The sequence below is a fragment of the Columba livia genome, chromosome 1, assembly GCF_036013475.1.
Source record: "Columba livia isolate bColLiv1 breed racing homer chromosome 1, bColLiv1.pat.W.v2, whole genome shotgun sequence".
In the NCBI taxonomy this organism is placed as follows: domain Eukaryota; kingdom Metazoa; phylum Chordata; class Aves; order Columbiformes; family Columbidae; genus Columba; species Columba livia.
In genome coordinates, this window is record NC_088602.1 from 20,510,471 (window position 1) to 20,531,572 (window position 21,102).

General features: G+C 42.6%; 1 protein-coding gene across 3 annotated transcripts in view; it reads right to left on the reverse strand.

Moving 5' to 3' along the window:
• The window catches only part of LATS2 (large tumor suppressor kinase 2), a 50,104-nt gene extending 39,470 nt beyond the window's left edge, over nt 1–10,634 (reverse strand). Inside the window, exons 1-2 of one of the 3 annotated variants that reach the window (XM_013366680.3) lie at nt 10,427–10,634; nt 5,140–5,720 (exon numbers count right to left, since the gene is read on the reverse strand). In XM_013366680.3, the coding sequence (XP_013222134.2) occupies nt 5,140–5,478 (339 nt within the window). In that variant the 5' untranslated portion in view covers nt 5,479–5,720; nt 10,427–10,634. The remainder of the gene's footprint in view (nt 1–5,139; nt 5,721–10,426) is intronic. The other 2 variants (XM_005501451.4, XM_021286250.2) reach the window with 2 other exon arrangements.
• Between the last annotated feature and the right edge of the window lie 10,468 nt (nt 10,635–21,102).

Here is a 21,102-nt window from a genome sequence, read left to right on the forward strand (position 1 = left end):
TTAAATGTTATTAAATTAATTCCTTCATTTTCTCAGGGCTATTACAAATTTGCTGTCCTCCACTTTGAAGGCAAGCTGTCTTTTTAGGCTTGTCCTCTTAACAAATACATCACAAGAGATACTTTACTATAAGCAAAACTCCAGCCATGCATTGTCCGTTACCAAACCAAAACTTTGCATTGCATCTGCTTCCACTCTTCATCCTATCACTGGAGCAGTAAGTCACACTGCTCAGTAACGCACTGCTAGATGACACATGGATTATATGTGAACAAGCATGACCTAAAACCCTATATAGAAAAGAAAAAAGAGAATATTAATTCAACATGCAAAGTACTTTCTGTCCAAGATCTATTTGGCACAGCAGAATTTCCCTCACTTAATACAAGTGCAAATATTTGTTTAAATTGATATAAGTACTGTATTCCTCATTCTCAAATTTTCCCCAAATCAAGCAGTAGTTCCCAAATCAAGGTGTAATCTTTGCCAAATGGGTTGAATAAAAAGGCTGCAATCCACGATGAAGAGACCAAAAGAATCTTGGATTGCAAGAAGAAGGGATGAAAACAAAGACTACCCCACTTCTACAAAGTTAATTCCATGAAGTCAATGTAACACAGAGGACAAGATGATCAGCCTGATATTCTTAGACACATTACAGTATCCACAAGCACCATTCCAGTTCCTTGAAAGACCCTATAATTAGTGTCCAAAGATCTTCCCCTTTGGAATGTTCTCATATGGGCACAGGTGAGGTGTACATGTTTTATTGGAGGTATTTATAAAAGCCTCTGGAAAAAACAAAGCATAAGAACTTTTCCACTTCACATATTCACATAGTTGTACAGTGTATAGTACATGACGCATGTTACTGGAAGTAGATATCCTGTAAAAAATCTTAAAACATATTTTTTTCTTAAAAATAGCTGTCCAAACAAACCATGTCTAGAAATTTTCACCCAGAAAATGCACCATTACTCAAAGAAAAGAAGTTTGCTTGAGGGGGGAAAAAAAAAGTTACAAGAGTGTAATGTTCCACAGTTCATCTAGAACTGCTGCAACCCACTCTAAATTACAATGTCAGTGGCTGTTTATGCTCTAAGGAAGTACAGTAAGTACAGTACAGCCCATTCAGGTTGCTGGAATGTCCCTGATCATATGCTCAATTGCATCTATTCATTAGAAAAATTCAATCCACAGCAGCAGCTGCAGTTACCACCACACCCCAAACCCCATCCAGTTGCTCCAGGTGATTCTAGCAGTTTACCAGCCTACAGGACAGACGCTCTGCATTCTTGTCCCTCTGCAGTGACTGCAAGTTACACTTCCAAGCCCAAGGAGTTTCATTTACTAAGTAACAGTAGCATCAGCACTGCTTTTGGATTCAAGCTTTTAGAACAAAAAAGGTCCAGGCTTTCGCAGTCACGTTCCACAACTTTCAAAACAATTTATGCTGCACTAATTATTTTTGATTGAAATTTGCTAAATAATTACTGTTGAAAAGATGACTTAAGCAAACACAGACAAGTTACTCCACTTGTTTAAGAAGAAGCATGACTAATTATGTGTGTAATTCTGGTTTGTATCTCTTTAAAAAAAAAAAAAAAGTATTCCTGGCTTCTTTCAGGTCATTTGCAAAGTCTCCATGAAGTTTTAGGGGCCAGATTTCACTACAAAGTCATAAGCTACACAATGGCTGAAAAGAAATCTCTGTGAAAAAACACTGGCCATTTAAAAGAGCACTGACAACTTCCCAATCAATTTTAAAATAATCATAATAATAGTCTGTTTTCATATGTAACACCTATGATGACTAACTGAAAGACACAAGAATTTTGTATTTACTTCATGAATTACACTGCATTTTCTATACTTGCTAAATTTACCAACCAGCTTATAACCAACTTCCTGCCTGTGTGGCTCTTTCACAGAGCTAGAAAAAAAAGTAATAAAATGTCATGATGTTTCCCTTTTATTTAATTAAACCAATTTCAATTTTATCTTAAAACCTAGAGTCACTCAAGGCAGAACAGAGAGCTATAAACCCTACATTTATGTTACTACCTTGTAGTATGTAAAATGGTAGTTGTTAAAAACTAACCATGCTACAAATGTTAGATGAGCAGAGCTAATAAAAGTAATAAATAGAAGTATCCTTTCCCCAGCCTATACAATTCATACTCCTTCCTTCTTAATTGGCACTGCTCCCCTTCACCCTTCCAAAAATCCTTTTCGTGGCCCAATAAGCCAACTGAAGAAGAATCCTGATTCTTCCAGTGCTCCATCTAGAATGCCAAAAATCATGAGCCCAAATCCAACTTGAAAGTGGAGTTCACATAAAAATCAAACTGAATAATCTATGAATTCTTCACAACTTCCTATAACACACATGATTAGAGCTTCTCATGACAAATTGCCAACTTCACGATGCTTGCAGCCATGAAACAGCTGATTAGTGCACCACAAAGCACGATGAGGAGGTGTAAGATCTTGTACTCTGCAGGATTGCTGTAAAGGTCAAGTAGACTATTAGGTATTCATGGACTGAAATCCTTAACCTCTAAATACTTGCTCCTGGCATTTGGGGGGTGCAAGAGGATTCCATGTCCATTTACCAACTTCACACTAGCAGTCAGTCCAGAGGTAAAGAAAACCATTTCTAAAGAAACTGAAGCAGACTTCATTTTTCTTTTAAATCATAGAACAGTTTGGGTTGGAAGGGATCTTTAAAAGTCATCTAGTCCAACCACCAGGCAATGAGCAGGGATATCTTCAACCAGATCAGGTAGCTCAGAGGCACATCCATCCTGGTCTTGAATGTTTCCAGGGATGGGACATCTACCACCTCTCTGGGCAACCTGGGCCAGTGTTTTATCACCTTCAATTTAAAAAAATTCTTCCTTATATCTAGCCTGAATCTACCCTCCTTTGGTTTAAAACCATTACCCCTTGTCCTATTGATCTGTTACCTGATTCCAGAAGGCATGCCTGCAGTAGGCGTTTAAAGGCTTTGATTGACAAGTAGGGACAGGGTAGCCTGCGATGGTCAATTTACTACATGTTATGGTCTGATTCATAGCAGCTCAGGTACTATGAGGAAAAGAAAAATCTAGAGGTAGTAATCAAGTCTGTCACACTACACCATGCCACCTCTGGGGCCAGATACCCTTCACACCATCTCAAGAAGCTTTATTCATTCACAATCCTCCAGGACAATCAGCCTTCCTATGGCTTGGACCCACAAATGCCAGGAAACCCAGCATTTTTAGCCATAAGACTCCAGTTTTGGAACCCAGTGTGGATTCTAGCCAAATATGATCCTGCTTGTGCTTAGGGACAGGCTCATGCCATGTCAAGGCAACAAGTCACAGCTAGGGAGAAAAGCTAAATGTGAGGATGGAAGGATCATGGCCAGTGTGGAGGGGGAAAACCAAACCAAAACAACACACACACCCACCCCACTACCACCCCTCCCAACACACCAAACATCAACCAAAATTGTGCAGCCAAATTTAAGGAGGTAGCAGACATCTCCACATCTGGGCTCAGAAATCTCCACAACTGGGCTCATTCTCACCGTTCCACGAGAAGCAACACCACTGCATGAACACTGAAGTCAAAACAGCTAAAGATATTAAAAACTTCACATATATAAAGCATTTTACTGCCTTTAATACCAAGACATTTTAACAGGTGCTCAGGTGTTTCTGTTTTATACATTGGCTTAACATTTCTATGCTGTAGCATGCTCAAAGTACTTTCCAAGTTTTCAGTCCAACAAGCCTGTTCTGTGTGTGAACGATTTGTCCATGTAACCTACCAAATGCATGCTTCCAATCCAGAATCCAGCTGTGCTCATTTAACCTTGGCTCATATGCACAGGGAGCATTCTCATCCTAAATTGCTAGGGAAATTTAGAATGTGGAGTTCTAAAAAACTGTTTTCATGGGATGCTTAGTATCAGGGAAAAATCCCTGGCTTCTCCAGTAAAATAATTCAGCACAGCATCTTGGTTCACTGGACAAGGAAGTGTTCAGTTGTTCTGTATCATTCCCCATTGGATCTGCAATCTACTCTCTGATTATCTCACACAGCAGAAACTCTTTGGAATAGAAACAGCACTAATTAATGTCTATATAGCTCTAGAGAAATGCAGACTGTTTATAGTAATGCCTGGTGTTAGTTTCATTACACAGATTCAGAATATAGCCTAAGAGAGCCAAGAGACTCACACTCTGCCATGAGCGAAGGGAGGTTAAGTTTTAAAATCAAGGAAATGCCTCTGAAAACATTTTGGTTTTAAATCGCTCTAATTTATATCAAGATCTAGAAATGGAAATGTTTCACTTTGTCAACAACTGCCATTCAGTCACATGGGGAAAAAAGTTGCTTCTTTAACAATCAGAATCTGAACCCAAAAGAGGACTTCATCTCTAAAAAGCAAAATTTTGAACTATTCCTGGACAGAGGTGAAAGTCAACACCAGCACTGGAATCACATGCAAGATGAATGCAGCTCAACAGAAAGACCGTGTTCTGCACCAGGTGAATGGTCTTTGAATTAAGAATACATTCTAGCATCAATCCTGGAATGACAAAAGTATCTCTGTGCCAAGTACTTTATCTGAGACAGGGCTACCACCCCTTGAAAGAACAGAGGTGGTGAGGAAGAAAAGGTGCACAGTTCCACTTGCTTCTGGCAAACAGCAAGTGAGCTTTTTCAAAGAGCATATACAGTCTCAGTAATTTCTTCTAGTTGCTTCTGATAGTGAACCAAGTTTAGATGTGCTACATAAAATTCAACTCATTGCTAAGGCTTGTTCCAATACAGAAAGGAAATAAAGTGGGGGTGGGGCAAGGGGGAAGACAAGCTACAGCCTTATACATCAACTGGAGAAATCATAAGAGAGTCCTAGAGGTCACCATGATAATCTTTAACATGAATTAACCCCATACTAGACACATCTCTCCACAGCAAGTCCACCTACTCTGCTAGTCGTACAGCAACACAACTCTCAGAAGATTTGGTGCATTTTGTCAATGGGCAAGCTTGATAACTTCCATCAAAATCCTTTCCTCAGTCCTGAGGATAAACTAATTTTGAAGGTAGTGACAATCCCCCCTCCAAACTCATACGTACCTGATCGCAGCCTGCATTCACCAGCTCCTGGAGCATCTGCCTATTTACTTCAACAGCTGCTGTAGTGCTCGACTCGTTAGCAAAAGGCAGCAAAGAATACCTAATTTCTCGCAGAGCTTTCTGATACGGTCCAAACTTGGGCGTTTGTCTCATCTGCTGCTGCCTTGCAGCATCCTTCCCTATTAAAATCTTATGGTCCAGAGAAGTTTCACTGCCTGGTCCAATTGGTAGTCCCTGACCTGAAGATTTGGATGGTTGCTTTAAACCTTCTCGAATCTCTTGTAACCTTTGTCTGCTGTTTCCAGAATACGTTGTAGCAGGAAAAGTCTTTGGCCTCATTGTTAATCCAGTTTTCTCTGAGCATAAATACAGCTTTATTCTTAGTTTTTTTTAATTACTTTATTTCAAAAAGAGTGTTGCTTGACGGTATCAAATTCTTGTAAACATAATCCTTTGAAGAGAAAAAGAAAAGGCAAAATTCTCAATAAATTTCTGCCAGCGTTTTACTTCAGCTCACGATCTTCATGTTTCCTACAGAAAATGAAAATCCTTGGAATCATCATTTTGCAGACTGACAGTGTCTGAAACAAAAGAAAATAAAAAGTACAAGCAATTAAGTTGATATTATAAATGCCTCTGAAGGGATGGCATGACAATTAATCGTGAGAGTGAATCAGTTTAACCTATTAAGCTGTCACAGCTGGATTCCCTTTTATGATTTTCACTTTATCTGTTTTCAAAAATAGGATTCCAAAAGGCTTTCTCAACGTAATAACTAATTTTTCTTTAAAGTTTCATTTTCAAAATATATTAAACTCTTAAAACCTACAATTTTTAAGAATTTTACAGGACCTTACTGTGGCAAGTTTCCTGCTCAATTGCATAACCAAATCCTGGACAAGCCTATCCTATTTCATAATTAGGCAAGAGTATGCTCATGAAAGATTTTGTTTTACACTAGCTCAGCTCAGTTTCAGAAGTTTATGAAGAAGATTTATAATGGAAATATTGATGACTCTAACCATAGCAACTGCTAGTATTCCAATAACAAAGTGAATAACAGCAAGACAAGATTTTTGGCCTTTCCACGTGAATATCTTAGCAAAGCCTAAAGGTAAGAATTATCCCCAGAACTGGAAGGATGAGGGAAAAAAAAAAACCAAACAAACAACAAAAAAAAAAACAAACACAAAACCACAACCCAAAAAAGAGAGGGGGAAGGGAGGGATGCATGTATGATATTTCATTAACTGTGCCTTATAGGGAAGAAAGGGAAAAGAGGGGTGGATGGAGCTACTCAGTAACAGCAGAAGAGGCAGAACCAGCTCAGTTAGCATCCCAACACAGCAGAAAGAAGACTTTGAGACAGCTTTACGCACCCCTTCTGACATGCAGCAGAAAACAACTACATAGCACAGCTGAGCTACAGTGCAACTTGCAATCGCTGTGCAGCACGAAGTTACAACAAGAATCCTACTTGAACTAAGTCTTTGTGGCATCACCATCATAGAAACGTTAAATAATGGCGCATTCGAAAGAGGATTAGAAAGATAGCTTAACCAGAAATGTTATCTCTCTGTTGATGCTGCTTACACAACTTTGCTTTTGCTGCTGGTATCTGCACTTGCAAATTTAGAATTTTGTTCAGTTGTTTTCAAATCACAAATACAGAAGATAGTAACACACTGCATGTTCCTTTAGGTTGTCCAGAATTTAACCTTTTTATTTTTTTTTTTTAAAGGAGTTTCACTTCTGATCATAATACACATATCTTTGGAAACAGTTCATCCAAAAAGTATTATTTACTTTCATATGCTTATACTAAATCCTAACTCACTGCAACAGCTCTTCCTGTGACAGCTATAGTATTTCCCAACAATATACTATACAACAACTTCCATATATTTACCATCACTTCTCACTGCAAAGAGAACCGCTTACTGTTGTGAAGGCCAAGAGAATCTAGGCACGTTCACCTCTGAACCCCATCACCAACTTCTCATTAGTACAAGATTTCCTCTACAACCAAGGCCTGAAATGCAACAGTGAAGTCAGACCCCAGACTCTTTTATGATGGTTCACCAGTCTGACAGCCAACAGTAGGACAAGGGGTAATAGGTTCAAACTGAAACACAAGAGGTTCCACTTAAATTCAAAAATAAACTTCTTCTCAGTAAGGGTAAGAGAACACTGGAACAGGCTGCCCAGGGAGGTTGTGGAGTCTCCTGCTCTGGAGACATTCAAAACCCACCTGGACACCTTCCTGTGTAACCTCATCTAAGTGTTCCTGCTCTGGCAGGGGGATTGGACTAGATGATCTTTTGAGGTCCCTTGCAATCCCTGACATTCTGCAATTCTGTGTGATTCTGTGAAATGCAGAGGCACAGATTAATCACTCAAGATACGATCTACATATTATGTTCTTACAACACATGCCACATACTGCCCTAATGGGAAATTTCTGTACAGTGTAACATCAGTCCAGATCCACATCTTTGCTGAAAGGTGGTAGACCAGCTCTACACTGAAAGCTGTAGCATCAAACTGCTTGAGAACACACAATGAAGGGCACCCATGTCAACCTCTTTTGCTAAAATTTAAGTGCCCGGTTCACTGAAAAAAAGCCTATAATGTATTTGAGGTCTTGAGCTCCTCCACTCAGTACTTTCTAAGGATGTCCTGCAGCCCTAACTCATACAGGACTAACAGTGACATAAACGCCCACATGCACATTGGACAGGGTTTGTCACTTGTTTTAAGGGAAGTGCTAAAGCTGTTCATCTAGATTTTTATATTTCCATAAACAGATCAGCTACTAGGTGATAACAGAACAAGTTTTCATTGTTCTCAAAGACAAAAGCAACAGAAGGATCCCAATAACATGATTTTGTCTACTTACACAGAATATAGCAAAAGATAATACACAGCCTTGTTAAAAAAAAAACCAAGCAAATAAACAAAAAAACATAGTATTGCAGCCTTTTTAGGATTACATCATAAGTAGCTAGTGCTCAAAAAATACAGAGCAATTAATTGGGTCTATAACTATCTGTCTTTTCCTGACAGCCACAGGCACCATATGGCTGGGTTTAGGAATCTGAGTTTTTCTTCCTTTTCAGTCCCTGTGCCAGTCCTGAGGCCTGGGACACGCTGGAAAAGCTTCCAACCCCCCCACCTTTTTGCAGCAAAGGACTGCTTGCCCACTTACACACATGCTTCACATAAAGAACTTTTGTGACCTTTAGCCTTAGCTTGAGTCTAATAATGCTAAGTCAAGCCAGCTGGCAACTGCCTCAGCTTACATTTACAATACGGCTAAACCAGAAAGAAACGTTCATCGTTTAGACAGTACAAATGAGAACAACAACAGCAGTACATACTGGAGCTAACTGCAAACGTGTTCAATATTTTGCAGAAGGGCTTTTTAACTAAATATGTAAGATAAGCAAATAAATCAAAACATTAAATATTACAGGTGATTTACAAAGAAAGACAAGCTGCCTGCTTTCTAAAATCTTCCTGTGATTTGCATTTTTAACAAAAAAATGAAAGGGCTGTATGCTTTAAAAGATATCTAGTGTGTCTAATTCTGTCTGAGGATTTCTGAATGTACATCTGCATTTGGATAACTCCAAATCCTTCTAATCTGCACCTTGCCTACAGCATTAATGTATCAATAGCCTTCCTGCTATCTCAAGAAATTATTTTTCAGAATTATTTTTGAGCTTCAAGCCATTCTAACTAAACAAACTTAAGGTTTTTTTCAAAAATGTTATGCATTCTGCACCAACTAGAAGCTTGTCCATTATCCTGAAGAAACACTATTTCAAATAAGCATAGCATTACTTTAATTGCATCAAGTTAGAACAATTTTTGAATAACATCATTCTTCATTTGAGAAATACCAATATCTGCTCTGGCAGCAATCAGCCAACAACACTGAAATTATATGCTGATGTCTGTCACCCCAGCAGCACTAGCTATTCACTCTCCTGTCTCTTCATTCACCAACAGGTTGCATGTGCTACTGTTTCTGCGGAGACGGGGCAGAGGCAAGAAATTAAAGTTCAGTTGTGTTTCATGAGCTAAGTCCTAAACCCCGAGCCGGCGAGCTACTTCCTCTGCTGTAGCTGTGCAGGCACTGTAGTGAGCCGAACTAGCGATCACTGCAGAAGGAAGGAGCAAAGTTTTAAGAAACTGCTACAACTGCCTTCCCTCTCTTAATTTACAGGTATTGCTTTGGTTTTTTTGGATCACAAATTCATGGAAGCGCTTTGTACTGAAGCCTAAGATTGTAAAGGGGCTGGGTGTTGTTTCAGGAATTTCATTATTATAGAAACTGTGCTCCCCTTTGTAAGTGGGCACACAGTGAAATCGGAAAGAACTGAAGTATTTTCCCAAAAGTTATTCCTCCTCTCCTTCCTCCTGCTAACAGAACTGTTCAAAAGTAACTTTGCCCACGTCCCACTGCCAACCTTAAGCACTGGCCCAATCCAGTGCTGTGGGAACAGCTCACCTTCCCCATCCCCAGCACGCCAGCAGTAATTGACCACAGAGCCTGGACACTCCAAATAATCTTTTTCCTTTTTTTCTTTTTTTTTTTTTTTTCGTCATTTGCGCGAGTGCTTTCGCCAGAGAAGGGGGTATTTCAACATGCACACCACTCGCAAGGCAGCAGAGAGGGTGGTGAAGTGCTGAATTTTGGCAGTGACCTTCAGCTGACTGGGAACAGCGGGGCCCCCCCGCAGCCAGACGGGACCTCGCGGGCTCTGGGTGCCCCCGCTCGACTCCCCGGCCCCACAGAGACACCGCGGCGGGGTCTGGCCCAGGCTCGTCGCCTCCAGCCCCCGTACTAGGCGGGAGTACCCCCTTCTCCCACAGCCCCGAAACCACCCCTTTCGCAGGCAGAAAGCTCCCGAAATAAACTTGGGCCGTTGACCAGCAGCCCCGGCCTGCTGGGGCACCCCGCGGAGCCGGTCCCCGCGGCGGCGGGGAATCCGGGATGTCCAGCCCGGGGCAGAGGCCTCAAGCAGGCAGGACCCCCCCCACACCCCGCCAGGGCTGGGCTGTCACACGGGTGTCCGGAAAATGTCGGAAGGTGCGGGCAGAGCGCCCAGGCTGCCCCCGGGAGGGGGACATACACACGGGACGCCCATTCCCGCCTCAAGGACCGACTCGCCTTCGCGCCCCCTTCCCCGCAGGCCGCAGCAGCTGGTGGGGGGTGCGCTTACACTCGCTGCTGAGGGGAAACCGCGGTGCCGCACCCCCAAGCCCCCCCTTCGCTCACCTCCTCGGGGCGCCCAGCGCCGTCGCTCGCCTACCGGGGGCCGTCACGGAACGACTCGACGGCGACCCCGACGGCTCGGGCCGGTCTCCATCCTCCCCCTTGGCCGTCCCGGGCACCGAGTGCGGGGCGCAGTCGGGACATTCGCTACATTGTTGGCATTCCATTCGCGTCACGTGACCCGCGGCGCCCGCGTCACTGCACTCCCCCCCTCCCCCGCCCCGCCCGGCGCATACCAGCGGGAGGAGGGGCTTCCAGGGCGGGAAGCGCCGCTCAGGACTGTGGCAGCTCCGGGGAATCGGGGGGCGGAGGGGAGGCGAGGCGGCCCCGTCACAGCGGGCTGCGCTCCGCTCTCCCCGAGGTGCTCTTGCCGAGGTTTACTGGCAGCTTGTAGCACTCTTTCCGCTCACAAAACACCCCCCGCGCTGGGGTTTGGGGAGGGGGCTGGCTGAGGTGGTGAGGGAATGGCGCTGCCTCCCCCCCTTGAGGTAAAAAGGGCTGAGGGAGGCGGCTTGGAGGTGCCCATCCGCCTGCTGGGCGCCCCAAACTCAATTTAAGTGTGAGTTTTGCGGTGATCATATTTTTGTATTATTCCTTCCACACTGAACTAAACCCCACACACGTAAAGTAGCAGGGCAGTCAATGCCTGTTTGGGCTTTGCTTTTGGTTTCTGGTTTGCCTTTTGTTTTGTTTTTGTTTTGAGGAGAGGTTACTTATTTTTCATGTATTTTATCATGTCGAGGGGGCTATGAGGTGCCAGAGGGGAGCAGCCAGGGAATTCACATCTGGATCAAAAATGCAGACCCAAGCCGCAAAGGATTTTTGGATGCAAAATTCATGTTTGACCTCATTATGGAGCTGCCTGGATCTGAGCCTGCTTTTCATGAAAGTCGGAACATTATGATTTTAGATATGTCTCTGTGGTCTCTAATAAAGACAATTATCAATTAGAAAAATCCCACTCTAATACAGCAGTGTTTGAATGTGGGAGGTTGGCTCTGCCCCTTCAGCATGATACACACACTAGACATAACCAGGAAATATTAATACATAGTAAGAACAATAAGAAAGTAAGCTTTCCTATATATACATGCAGATAGCTAGATCATTGACAAGGAAGAAGCCTGCAGTCCTAAAATAAAACTTCAAAATTCTTGAAATCCTGTTGCAAAGCTGGGAGACAGCCATTGCAGAGGCGCTCTGCTTGGCAGGGAAAGGTTTCTGATGGTGTGCAGGGGAAATGTCAGTCCTCCAAATGCTTAAGGCACATGGTTGTCTTTAATCATGGGACTAGTCCCAGTGTCTTCAACAGGACTGAGAGCACGTATGAAGAGAAGTCTGTGCATAACTGTCTTTCCAGGATGGCAGCTATATTTACAGCCTTTTCCAAGCCATGGGGGCTATTTTTGTAAGTAATATCACTTGTGGACAGTCCCATCTAAGGATATTTTTCTGGGCCTGTTTATCATAATCTGTTTTGTTGTTGTTTGTTTGTTTAGGGGTTTTTTTTAATGCTTTCTATGCAAACTGCCAGTAGTGCTTATAAATTATGCTGGCTTGGGGGGAGAAGTGACTGCCAATAAAGTGCTACATTTCATGAGAAAAATGCAGCCTGGTGCACAGAAATTGTTTAGCGTCTCATCTGAGGGCAGCCAGTTATTGTATATAAATTACTGTTGGAATTTCAATAGTGTCATTGACTGGAATATATTGCGAGGGGGGAGGAAACTTCCAACTCTGCAGAGCTGAAGAAACCCATTAGGTTCAGGGCAGATTCCAACATCGGCAGAATATTGCAGGGTTCATTTTGCAATCTTCAACAATCTTCAAATACCTGCAAAACTGAAGTACATTTTAAATGGTATGACAGAGGCAGCATGGCTTCATTTTCTGAATTACTGCTGTGCTTAACCGATGAAGCATAGCAACATGATTGCCCAAACCAGAGATTGCTCAATGGCTTTAGACCTTTTCCCAACAAAGTTCAGACTGGTTTAAAGGAACAGCAACAAGATAAAAATTGGTTACTTTGTGCTAGTATGCTCTTTCGAAAGATTTGGTTGTCATCTACATTCTTAAATCTAGGTAAAACAGGTATTTTCATTTATTTTGCTCCTTTGGAACTGTTTGTTTTCCTTTTGCATTCCAATCCATCTGGGAATGGAACTCAGATGCACTATTTCACCTCCTGGTTTCAGACAGCTGCACTTTCTGAATTTCTTACATTTGCACAGAACTGCTGGCTTTGAATTCCCACCAGCAGAGCAGCAGGTATAGGAGAGAGGGGTTGAACTCGCTCTCTAGAAAGTATTGGGCTGGTCCACCACAGGTGAGGAGACTTAGACTAATTCTACTTTTAGCCTTTAGAAACTCAAATTATAAAAAATCACGTTCCTCAGAATACCTAGGAAATGGAATATACAGCTCTGTTTAAAGATGATTTGCTCTCTGTGGGTTTTTGGAGATTACTGTATTTGAGTCAACTTTTTCCTTCCAACTGTCTTCTACACAGTAAGATATCTCCATAAGGAAAGATGCCACATAAAAAGAACGGTACAATTTGTCTGTACGAGTAATTCTATTCACAGACTAGACCATGAGATAATAATCTACCCTGAGTGAGGGCCAGTGTGTTTACTCGTGGCTCTACCTCACTGGGTGACTCTGCTGGGTCTACAGTGATGATTGCAGCACTCACCTCCTGACTTGCCTGACCAACTGCCTGCCCACTGTGTGGGTACCATGGGAGGGACCACAGCCCCACCATTCCACATGCTTTCTCCTTCCACCCACCTGAGACAATGAGGGATGCAGAAGGTCTGTGCAGCTCTGTCTCCTTGCATCTAATGGTGTATGTGACCTCATCCGCTCCCTGTACTCTCGTTTCACTGTTAGCTGGGCCATACCGACTCTTTCTAAACTATTGTATTTGGAACCAATTACCAAACTGTGCTGCTAAAAATAGTCCTAGCAACCAAATAATTGTCATGTGGGTGGATGAACTTTTTATTTGCGCAGTACTGGTAGGCAATAAAACCTTGAACTCGTTCAGAAAACTTGAAAAAGAAAGGTAAAGCAAGAATATCATCAGCAATGTCCAGTTCTCTGCTAGTCTTTTTTCAAAAAGAACACACAGATACATGTCAGATGATAATGAACATGTGAACATACGTGTGTATGAGTGTACAAACATGAAGAATTTGCTGGTAGTGACATCCTTCACCAGGACAACATATCTAGAACAAACCACTGTGATACAAAATGAATGATGTGCAAGAAAAAAAGACTTAGGTAAACATCATCAAAATGTTCTTGTTCTAATAGAAAAGTTGTAGCAAACATAAGAGCTGGTGCTTCAGAAATATATTTGATTTCAGCACGAAGCAGGTGAAATAGGGCAAATCTGACTAGGAAGTTGCCTCAGCTTTGCAGAGGAAACATGAACCCAGGCTCACGTTAACTCAGTAAGGCATTCTGAATGCTCAGACTGCCTTTATGGCCCTCACACAGAAGGTTCAAAGCTCTGAATTTCACAAGGACCTACATTCCTAAGTACTCTGCCCCCAGCCCCACACTTCATATCAATCATTGACTGCAGCTGGAGGCACAGCAGCACCCAGGAGGACTGCAGAAATGTCGTGACTTCATGTGGAATTTCACCGGCGCAAGCCAGTTGTGCTCTCTGTTTTGGAATGAGTTGGCCAAATTGCCAAGTCCCTGCAATCAGCTTGATGGTATCACTTTGTTCAGATACAATGTGGATAGCTTTTGAACATCACAGACAACCAATTCCAAAATTTTAGGAAAAGTTTTTAGGGCACATCCATAGCCTGTGCTTTCTGATCCTGGAGAAAATGGGACACATGAAGCCCTGGCATTTGGTGAGGGCATCCAGCAACCATCAATCTGGCCTGTAATTATCTTTTCATCAAAGTCCTGGCGCAGTAGCTGTGAGCATCTCCCAGCATAACAATACCCCCAGCACAGCTCTGCCCTTCCTGCCGCAGATGACCTGAGTGATTCACCCTCCAGACAGAAAGAAAAGATGTGGGAGGAACACACGCACGCTCCAAGCCCTTTGCTTGGTGCAGAAAATGAGGGACTCTGGGACTGGAGAGAACAAGGGTAGCTTCCCAAAATGCCTGTGTGGGGAGGAAAAAGATGGAGGTAGCTGTGAAGAATCCCTGCCCTGGGGTAACAAATGAGGCACTTTTCTTCTTCAGTACGCTGGAGAACAAAGTACAAAGGAATTCCCAGAGACACTGAAGGGGACATGAGGGTTTGGGACCAGGAAACTCCTGGAGGAGTACAGGATGGGAAAGCAGCACTAGAGCACATGGGGAGGCGTGAGCCACATGTGCAGCCTATGGAGACTACAAACTGCCCCCTGCCCACACACGCACCAGTGCAAGGGCATTTTCCAACCATAAGAGACCATCTGAGGCTTCAGAAGGATGATACTCTACTAGGACATTTCATGTTGATCTGAGACAAGCAGTGGTAGCCAGGTCTGTTGAGCCAAAGATAGCACAGATCAGCTTTTCTCCATTCCCTGACCCACTTTGGGACTGCCAGCAAACCATTTCACTTCTCCACCTCAGCTTCCCTGTCTGTAAGGAAAGAGAAACCGTTCTCACATCACAGAAAGACTAAGAAATCTGTGGATGAATACTTCCTTCTGTGAGCTACCATTTTGTTAAATAGATGCCTCAAGGCCCAGTGTCATTATTTAGCAATAATGAAAAAGAGAGGTATGTTTGCTTCTCTGGTAATTTACTGTACCTATTTAGAAGACCTGGCATTAAAGTCCTGTGAAGCCCTTTCCCAGGATAAAAATATATATATTTTTAAAGTATCTATCAAATTTACATTTTGCATTAGACTGATCTATCAATTCAAAAACTGTTGGCTACTAAGAAATCCATCTTGTCATCTCTACAATAAACGACACATATTTTGAAGTGAGTTTATCATGGAAAGGATGTGTTTAATATGTTTCAGCTGTTAATCTGAATCCAGTGTTTTGTGGTTTTCTGTTACCAACTTTGAGTGCAGGAGAAGAAATCTCCTATTTCCTGTGATATATTTGGTTTATGGAAAACCTGAAATCTGGAAAGCAGAAAAAATGGTGCCTCATTTCACTGAGAATACAGAAATCAGTTATTCTGTCAGTAAAAAATGACACATGCTTTGTCTGTTGAGTAGCTCATACACAGGGGAAATCTGAGATTTTTTAGATAAGACCCTGGAAGAGACAAAAATGACTCATGACAGGGACTGCAATCTACTCAAATAAAGCCCAAAGTAGCAATGAACAAACCTTTCTTGAAAATGGGTACTTTCAGTTAATTATCTGTTCGCAGTTAATGCCTGGTCACTAAAGCTAAATGTCACATTCCCCCAAAACACCGCTTGAAATGCACATGTTAGACATCGCACCAGAGACACCTGAGGGAGAATTGCCAACAGGGAGAGAAAATGTCACACAGCTGCAGCAGTCACTGCGGGGGGATGCACACAACTCACATCTCGGGGTGCATCCAGAACCCACCCCCATTTGGTCTCAAACCAGACTGAGCCACAGGTGTTTTACCACAATGACTCCTGACCCTTCTCAGGGGAAAAACCAAGACCATTTCAGAAAGCCTCAAGGTATCCACATCTCAGAAACTTATCAAGATCCTTCTTGTCCTAAGGAAAGACACGAAGGTATGGCTAGACAGAATAAATGTACTAACAAAGGGTTTCAACAGCAACGCTGTCAGTCTAATATCCTTGGAAAATAACTAGACAGGCTGTAACCCTCTCAGCTCACAAACATATGAATGGTTCTCTCCCAGCTAAAGGGTAGAATTGAGTCAGAAGTTAGCACTTTTAATAGGCTGCCTTACCAAAAGCAATACAAAGAAAAGCGATACTTCAGAAAAGGGCAAGAAAGTGTCAGATTAGGTATCACTTGAACACATTCTGGGTTCCCAACAAAATGCATGGTTTGGGCTAGATGTGGGGCTCAGAGGAAACCATTCCTCTTCTGAGATGTCGTTGGATCTGCCAGAGTCTGCAGAAGCAGGGAAATGTAGTTAGAAGATTATAAAAAAAATAGTGACCACAGTAATGAGCTTTGGATCAGATCTTTCAACAAGACTTGAATCTTTCCCTGTAAGCCTTGTTATTATGACTAAATCAGCTCAAAAGGAAAGAAAAAAAAAGCAACAAATTTCAACTGATTAAATTCTGAGACAAAATTGGACATGGAACAGAGTAAAGGAAGGGATGGAATAGAAAAATGAGCACTGGCATGTGTTCAGAAGTACTATTAATGTGTATTCAAAGACAATTAAAATAATAGTACAGATGGGCAAGGAAGTACAACCACGGATAAGAAAAAGACACACAGTGCAGAGGAAGAGAACTATACAGATTGCCGATTGACATCAGCAACGCACAAGGCAAAAAGGGTGAGCAAATATGAAACATGGAACTTAAATTGTAAGAGACTGAGCTATGTGCATTCTTCTATTCTACATAGACTGAATAAAACCACAGTGGAAACAGAGATAGATGCCAGCTATAGACAGAAATGGTGAGCTTTAAAAAAAACCCAAAACTATTGGTACTTCTGTTTTTAAAAAGTCTGCTTTTGTATTAGAATATCAGATGTATGAGGCAGAGGTGACCATAAATTAAAAGAAGAAACAGAAGTAAGACCTTGCTAATGCAAGGCAACTGCACATGTGGAGCAGCTACTAAACGAGAACATTCCAGACAAGCATAGGGCAATCACCAGTTAATCTTGCTATATTTGGTTGTGCATTGGAAGGCTACAATAGCTCTTGAAAGAATATTTAATAAAGGACAACCTCTTCAGAGGAGAGAGTACCTCTCTACCAATAAGACGGACAGAGAAGCTGAACAGAGGAACGAACATGGCTAGGCTGCATGAATGTTCACAAGGAACACAGCGATTCAATGGCAAAGCTGGGACCAGAATCTTCATCTCCTCAGTCATGATCAGCATCTATATCGTACTGTCTGTAAAAATAAAAAATGAATAAAGGATGTAAAACATGAAGAGTCAGAGGGGATGTCCAGTTTTGGGGTTCCAGTCTATCGCTCAGATACAAAGCTCTAGGACGAACCTGTAAGACTTGGGCCTTGCCCTAAGTAGTCTGCAGAAGTTCAGATCCCTGCTGTTTAGCCTCTGACGCACAGTAATTTTCCAGTGGTGCTGTAAGCCTGTCGCCGCGTCTCATTTTCCTAAATAAACTGGCTTTTCACGGTGGCTGTGCCAGTTGAGCTGGCCTGAAGTTGGCATAACTATCGCATCTGTGGGGCAGCGCCGAGCAGCCCCGCAGCGCAGCAGAGTGAGGCAGCAGCCGCGGGCTCACAGCAGCTCCCGAGCTCAGAGCTTGCAGCCTCTCCTGTGCAAGGTCTGCCCATGGCAGTGGCATGTTCTCCGAGCTCCTGCAGAGCCCAGCACCGTCTTGAGCTGTAAGAGCAGCAGTGTGGTGCAGTTGTGTGGGGCAGGGCTCCAAGGGAAGCCTCTCCTGTTTGGATTGCCTGCAGGAAGGAAGTGGGAAAACATGCATCTTGGCAAGGCATCTCAGAGCAGCGTAAGAGGCTCCAGTCAACAAACTTCACATATTTTCTTGGCGGAGAGAGAAAGATACTGAGGAAAAACTACAGTCACGCCTCTGTGTACTCTGGGAGTTGAGATCCTGCTTTGTGCTTGTTTACATAGCTTTATCAGCAAAGAACAACAGCACAAAACTGAGAGAAGGTATTTACTATTGTCTGTGAGGTGAGTGACTTGCATGAATAAAATAACTTGGCCTGAATCCTACATATCAGCTGGTGTAATCACAAGCAGGATGGAAGGTTGGGGGCAACTATCACCTGGCCTTTGCAATAGAAATAAATAGAAAATTGCATGTTGGGACTTGTCATCTGTATGTGCCACACGTCCATTTAAAAGATAAAGTTTCACAGAAATCAGATTCAGGATTACAGCCCTTAAAAACTTGTTGGGGGAAAATTCTGGGAGGCCCCTGCGTAGGAGACTCTGAAAAATCCCCAACTGTCCATAATGCTCTACTAGAGTATCATCACGGAATAACATACCGTGAAAACAGCATCCAAACTGAAAGACTTTCCACTCTAAAAATGCTTCACCACCGCATGTTCCTGTTTGATGACTATCATTATCACCACGTGTCTCCTGGTCTTCCACATAGTCTTTCAACCTACATCTATTTTGAACTCTCTTCCCACACCAGCCACTGTTTTTAGCTCACTTCAGGAAAACACGCTTTCTTGTCTAAAAAACTCCACAGCAGTCCTAAATGTATGTTCAATTTTCAGCTATTTTGTCTCAGTCTCTGCTGTATGTTACCTTTACATATTGTGCTAAAGCTCATAAAATCCCAGCTCTGTGATTAAAGTAAAAAAGGCTCTGAATGTCAGGGGTAGCTTTTATTCATCATCAGTCACTAAAACTGCAGGGTGGATAATACATGATTTGCAAATAATTAAAATAGAGAATTTTGTTAGAATTATGATCACCATTTTGAGTCTGTAACTTAAATGAATAAAGTCTTCTACAAATTTTGGAATGTGATGAACACATGAACAGAAATATTATACTGTAAATCAAAGTGAATCAAGACACAAGTCAGAGCAAATTGTCTCAAAGTGGTATCTCATGACAGCATGAAAAACACCTCAAGCAGCCCTTGCTTTTCTGTCACCATGACTACAAATCTTTCCTGTGCCCTGGCCATTTCTTGCTCAGGTAGTCTAATTTATTTACAGTTACTCTTTCTGCTCCTTTGTACCCCCTCTAGCCCAACAACATCAGTCTAAATGCCCTTCCCTCTATTTTCCACTTCTCATATAATCACATGTAACTCCAGATGCTCTGACGCTCTCTGCCATACCATCCCCTTGGTAGGTATGTAGCAAGAGGGGAGGCTCAGGCTCTGCCACGAATTTCTATGCACACCAGATCTGTTTAACCATCCTCTGTGTACACAGAGATATGGGTGTGAAAATTTAGAAGCCGCTTTTTAAGGAGCTTTGTGCAATGTTGTGAAATGCAAACAAAGACCGTGTTTGTGTGCAATGAGTGTTTTCCTAGCCACTTGGAATTTCACAGTTATTGCTGTTCTTCACTTCGTGTCCATTTGAAACATCATGGTAAATCCCCATCTCATCAGATAAGAGGAGGTGTGTGCACAGAGTGGGTGGGTGACTCAAACGGTGGTAGCAGTGTAGTTGGAGTTATTTTGCCCTTGAAACACAGCACTGCTGATAGCGCCACCCTCCTCCCCAACACACCTGGTCATTTCTGCCTGCACCTTTCAAGTGGGGAAAGGATCTTCTATTCTCTCCATGCCTGTCCAGTCTCATGTTCCTGTGGGGTTTTTAAAATTTATTCTCCTGAATTCCTCGCTGATATTACGTATTCATTGTGCCTCAATTTTTTTCAATATAAAAGTATCACTTCTCTCTAAATCTGCTTTCAGTACTTCTATATTTTTCTGGGTTTGGGGAGGTTTTTTCTCTTCTTTCATTTTATTTCATACAACCAATCTCTCATTAAAGGCCTAATCTGAAGCTTTTAGTCTCTGTCTCAGTATCTTCTTCTTGAAGTGGCCCTTGCCTTTCTGTCACCATGACTACAATTCTTCTCTGTGCTCTGGCCATTACTTGCTTCAGCTACTGTAATTTGCTGACAACTGCTCTTCAGGCTACTTTGTACTCCCTGTAGCCTAACCAAAAAGTTGTTAATCTACAGTCTCCTCCTCAACACCTGAAAGATACCATCTTGTTCCTTAATCTTGTCATTGGGTCCCTGCCTTCTCACGCTTCAAATGTTTTCTCTCCTTTGCCCTGGTTCCCTTTCTTGCTTCCAGAGTGCTCCCCAATGCTCTTCTGCCACACCACCTCTTGCCTTCTCCCAACTCTGTCCTCTCACCTGCCTTTATTTTGGTAGCTTCATGAGTTGAAGTATAAATGTTACAGGGAGGAAAACTCGTGCTCAGATTTCTTGACTCCTAAAGATCATCTATGAGGTTCACGACAGAAAAGAAACTCCAGTGTTTATGAGTGGCATCCAGTCATTCAGCTGAAGGACTCCCCCTCTCCAGATCTGTCCTTTAGATCTCACGCCTTGATGATTCTTGGTCTCTGCAGGATCCGTTTTTTCCATCAAGACAATTGCCTCATGTTTTTTCTTGACCATGTTTGACTCTGAATTCTTTGGGAATGAGATTAGTGTTTTTATATTCGCAAAGCACCCAGTTCACCTTTATAGTGCCATATAAATGCTTACCCCATCCTAATTATAGTAGCCAGTGGCTTAGACGTGTTGTACTGTACTTGGGGAGGAAGCAGACAGATTTCTGTGCGTCACACAGAGGAAAGCGACAGACTGTGTTTGCTCGTTAATTAAAACATTTCAGTGACTTTAGCTTGAGCAATATAAAACTGACTTGGACAGCCTAAATGTGCATCAATTAAGATTTCAGATAAGATCTCCTACCAGAACTGAGAAGATGGCCTGGTAACAGTGACGGTCAGGGCAAAGTGCTGGCTCAGAAGCATGGGATCAGAAAGCACAACCCTTTCTGTCCCTGCTCTCTGGAGTTTAAGGGACAAATATTCCCAGAAAACTCTTT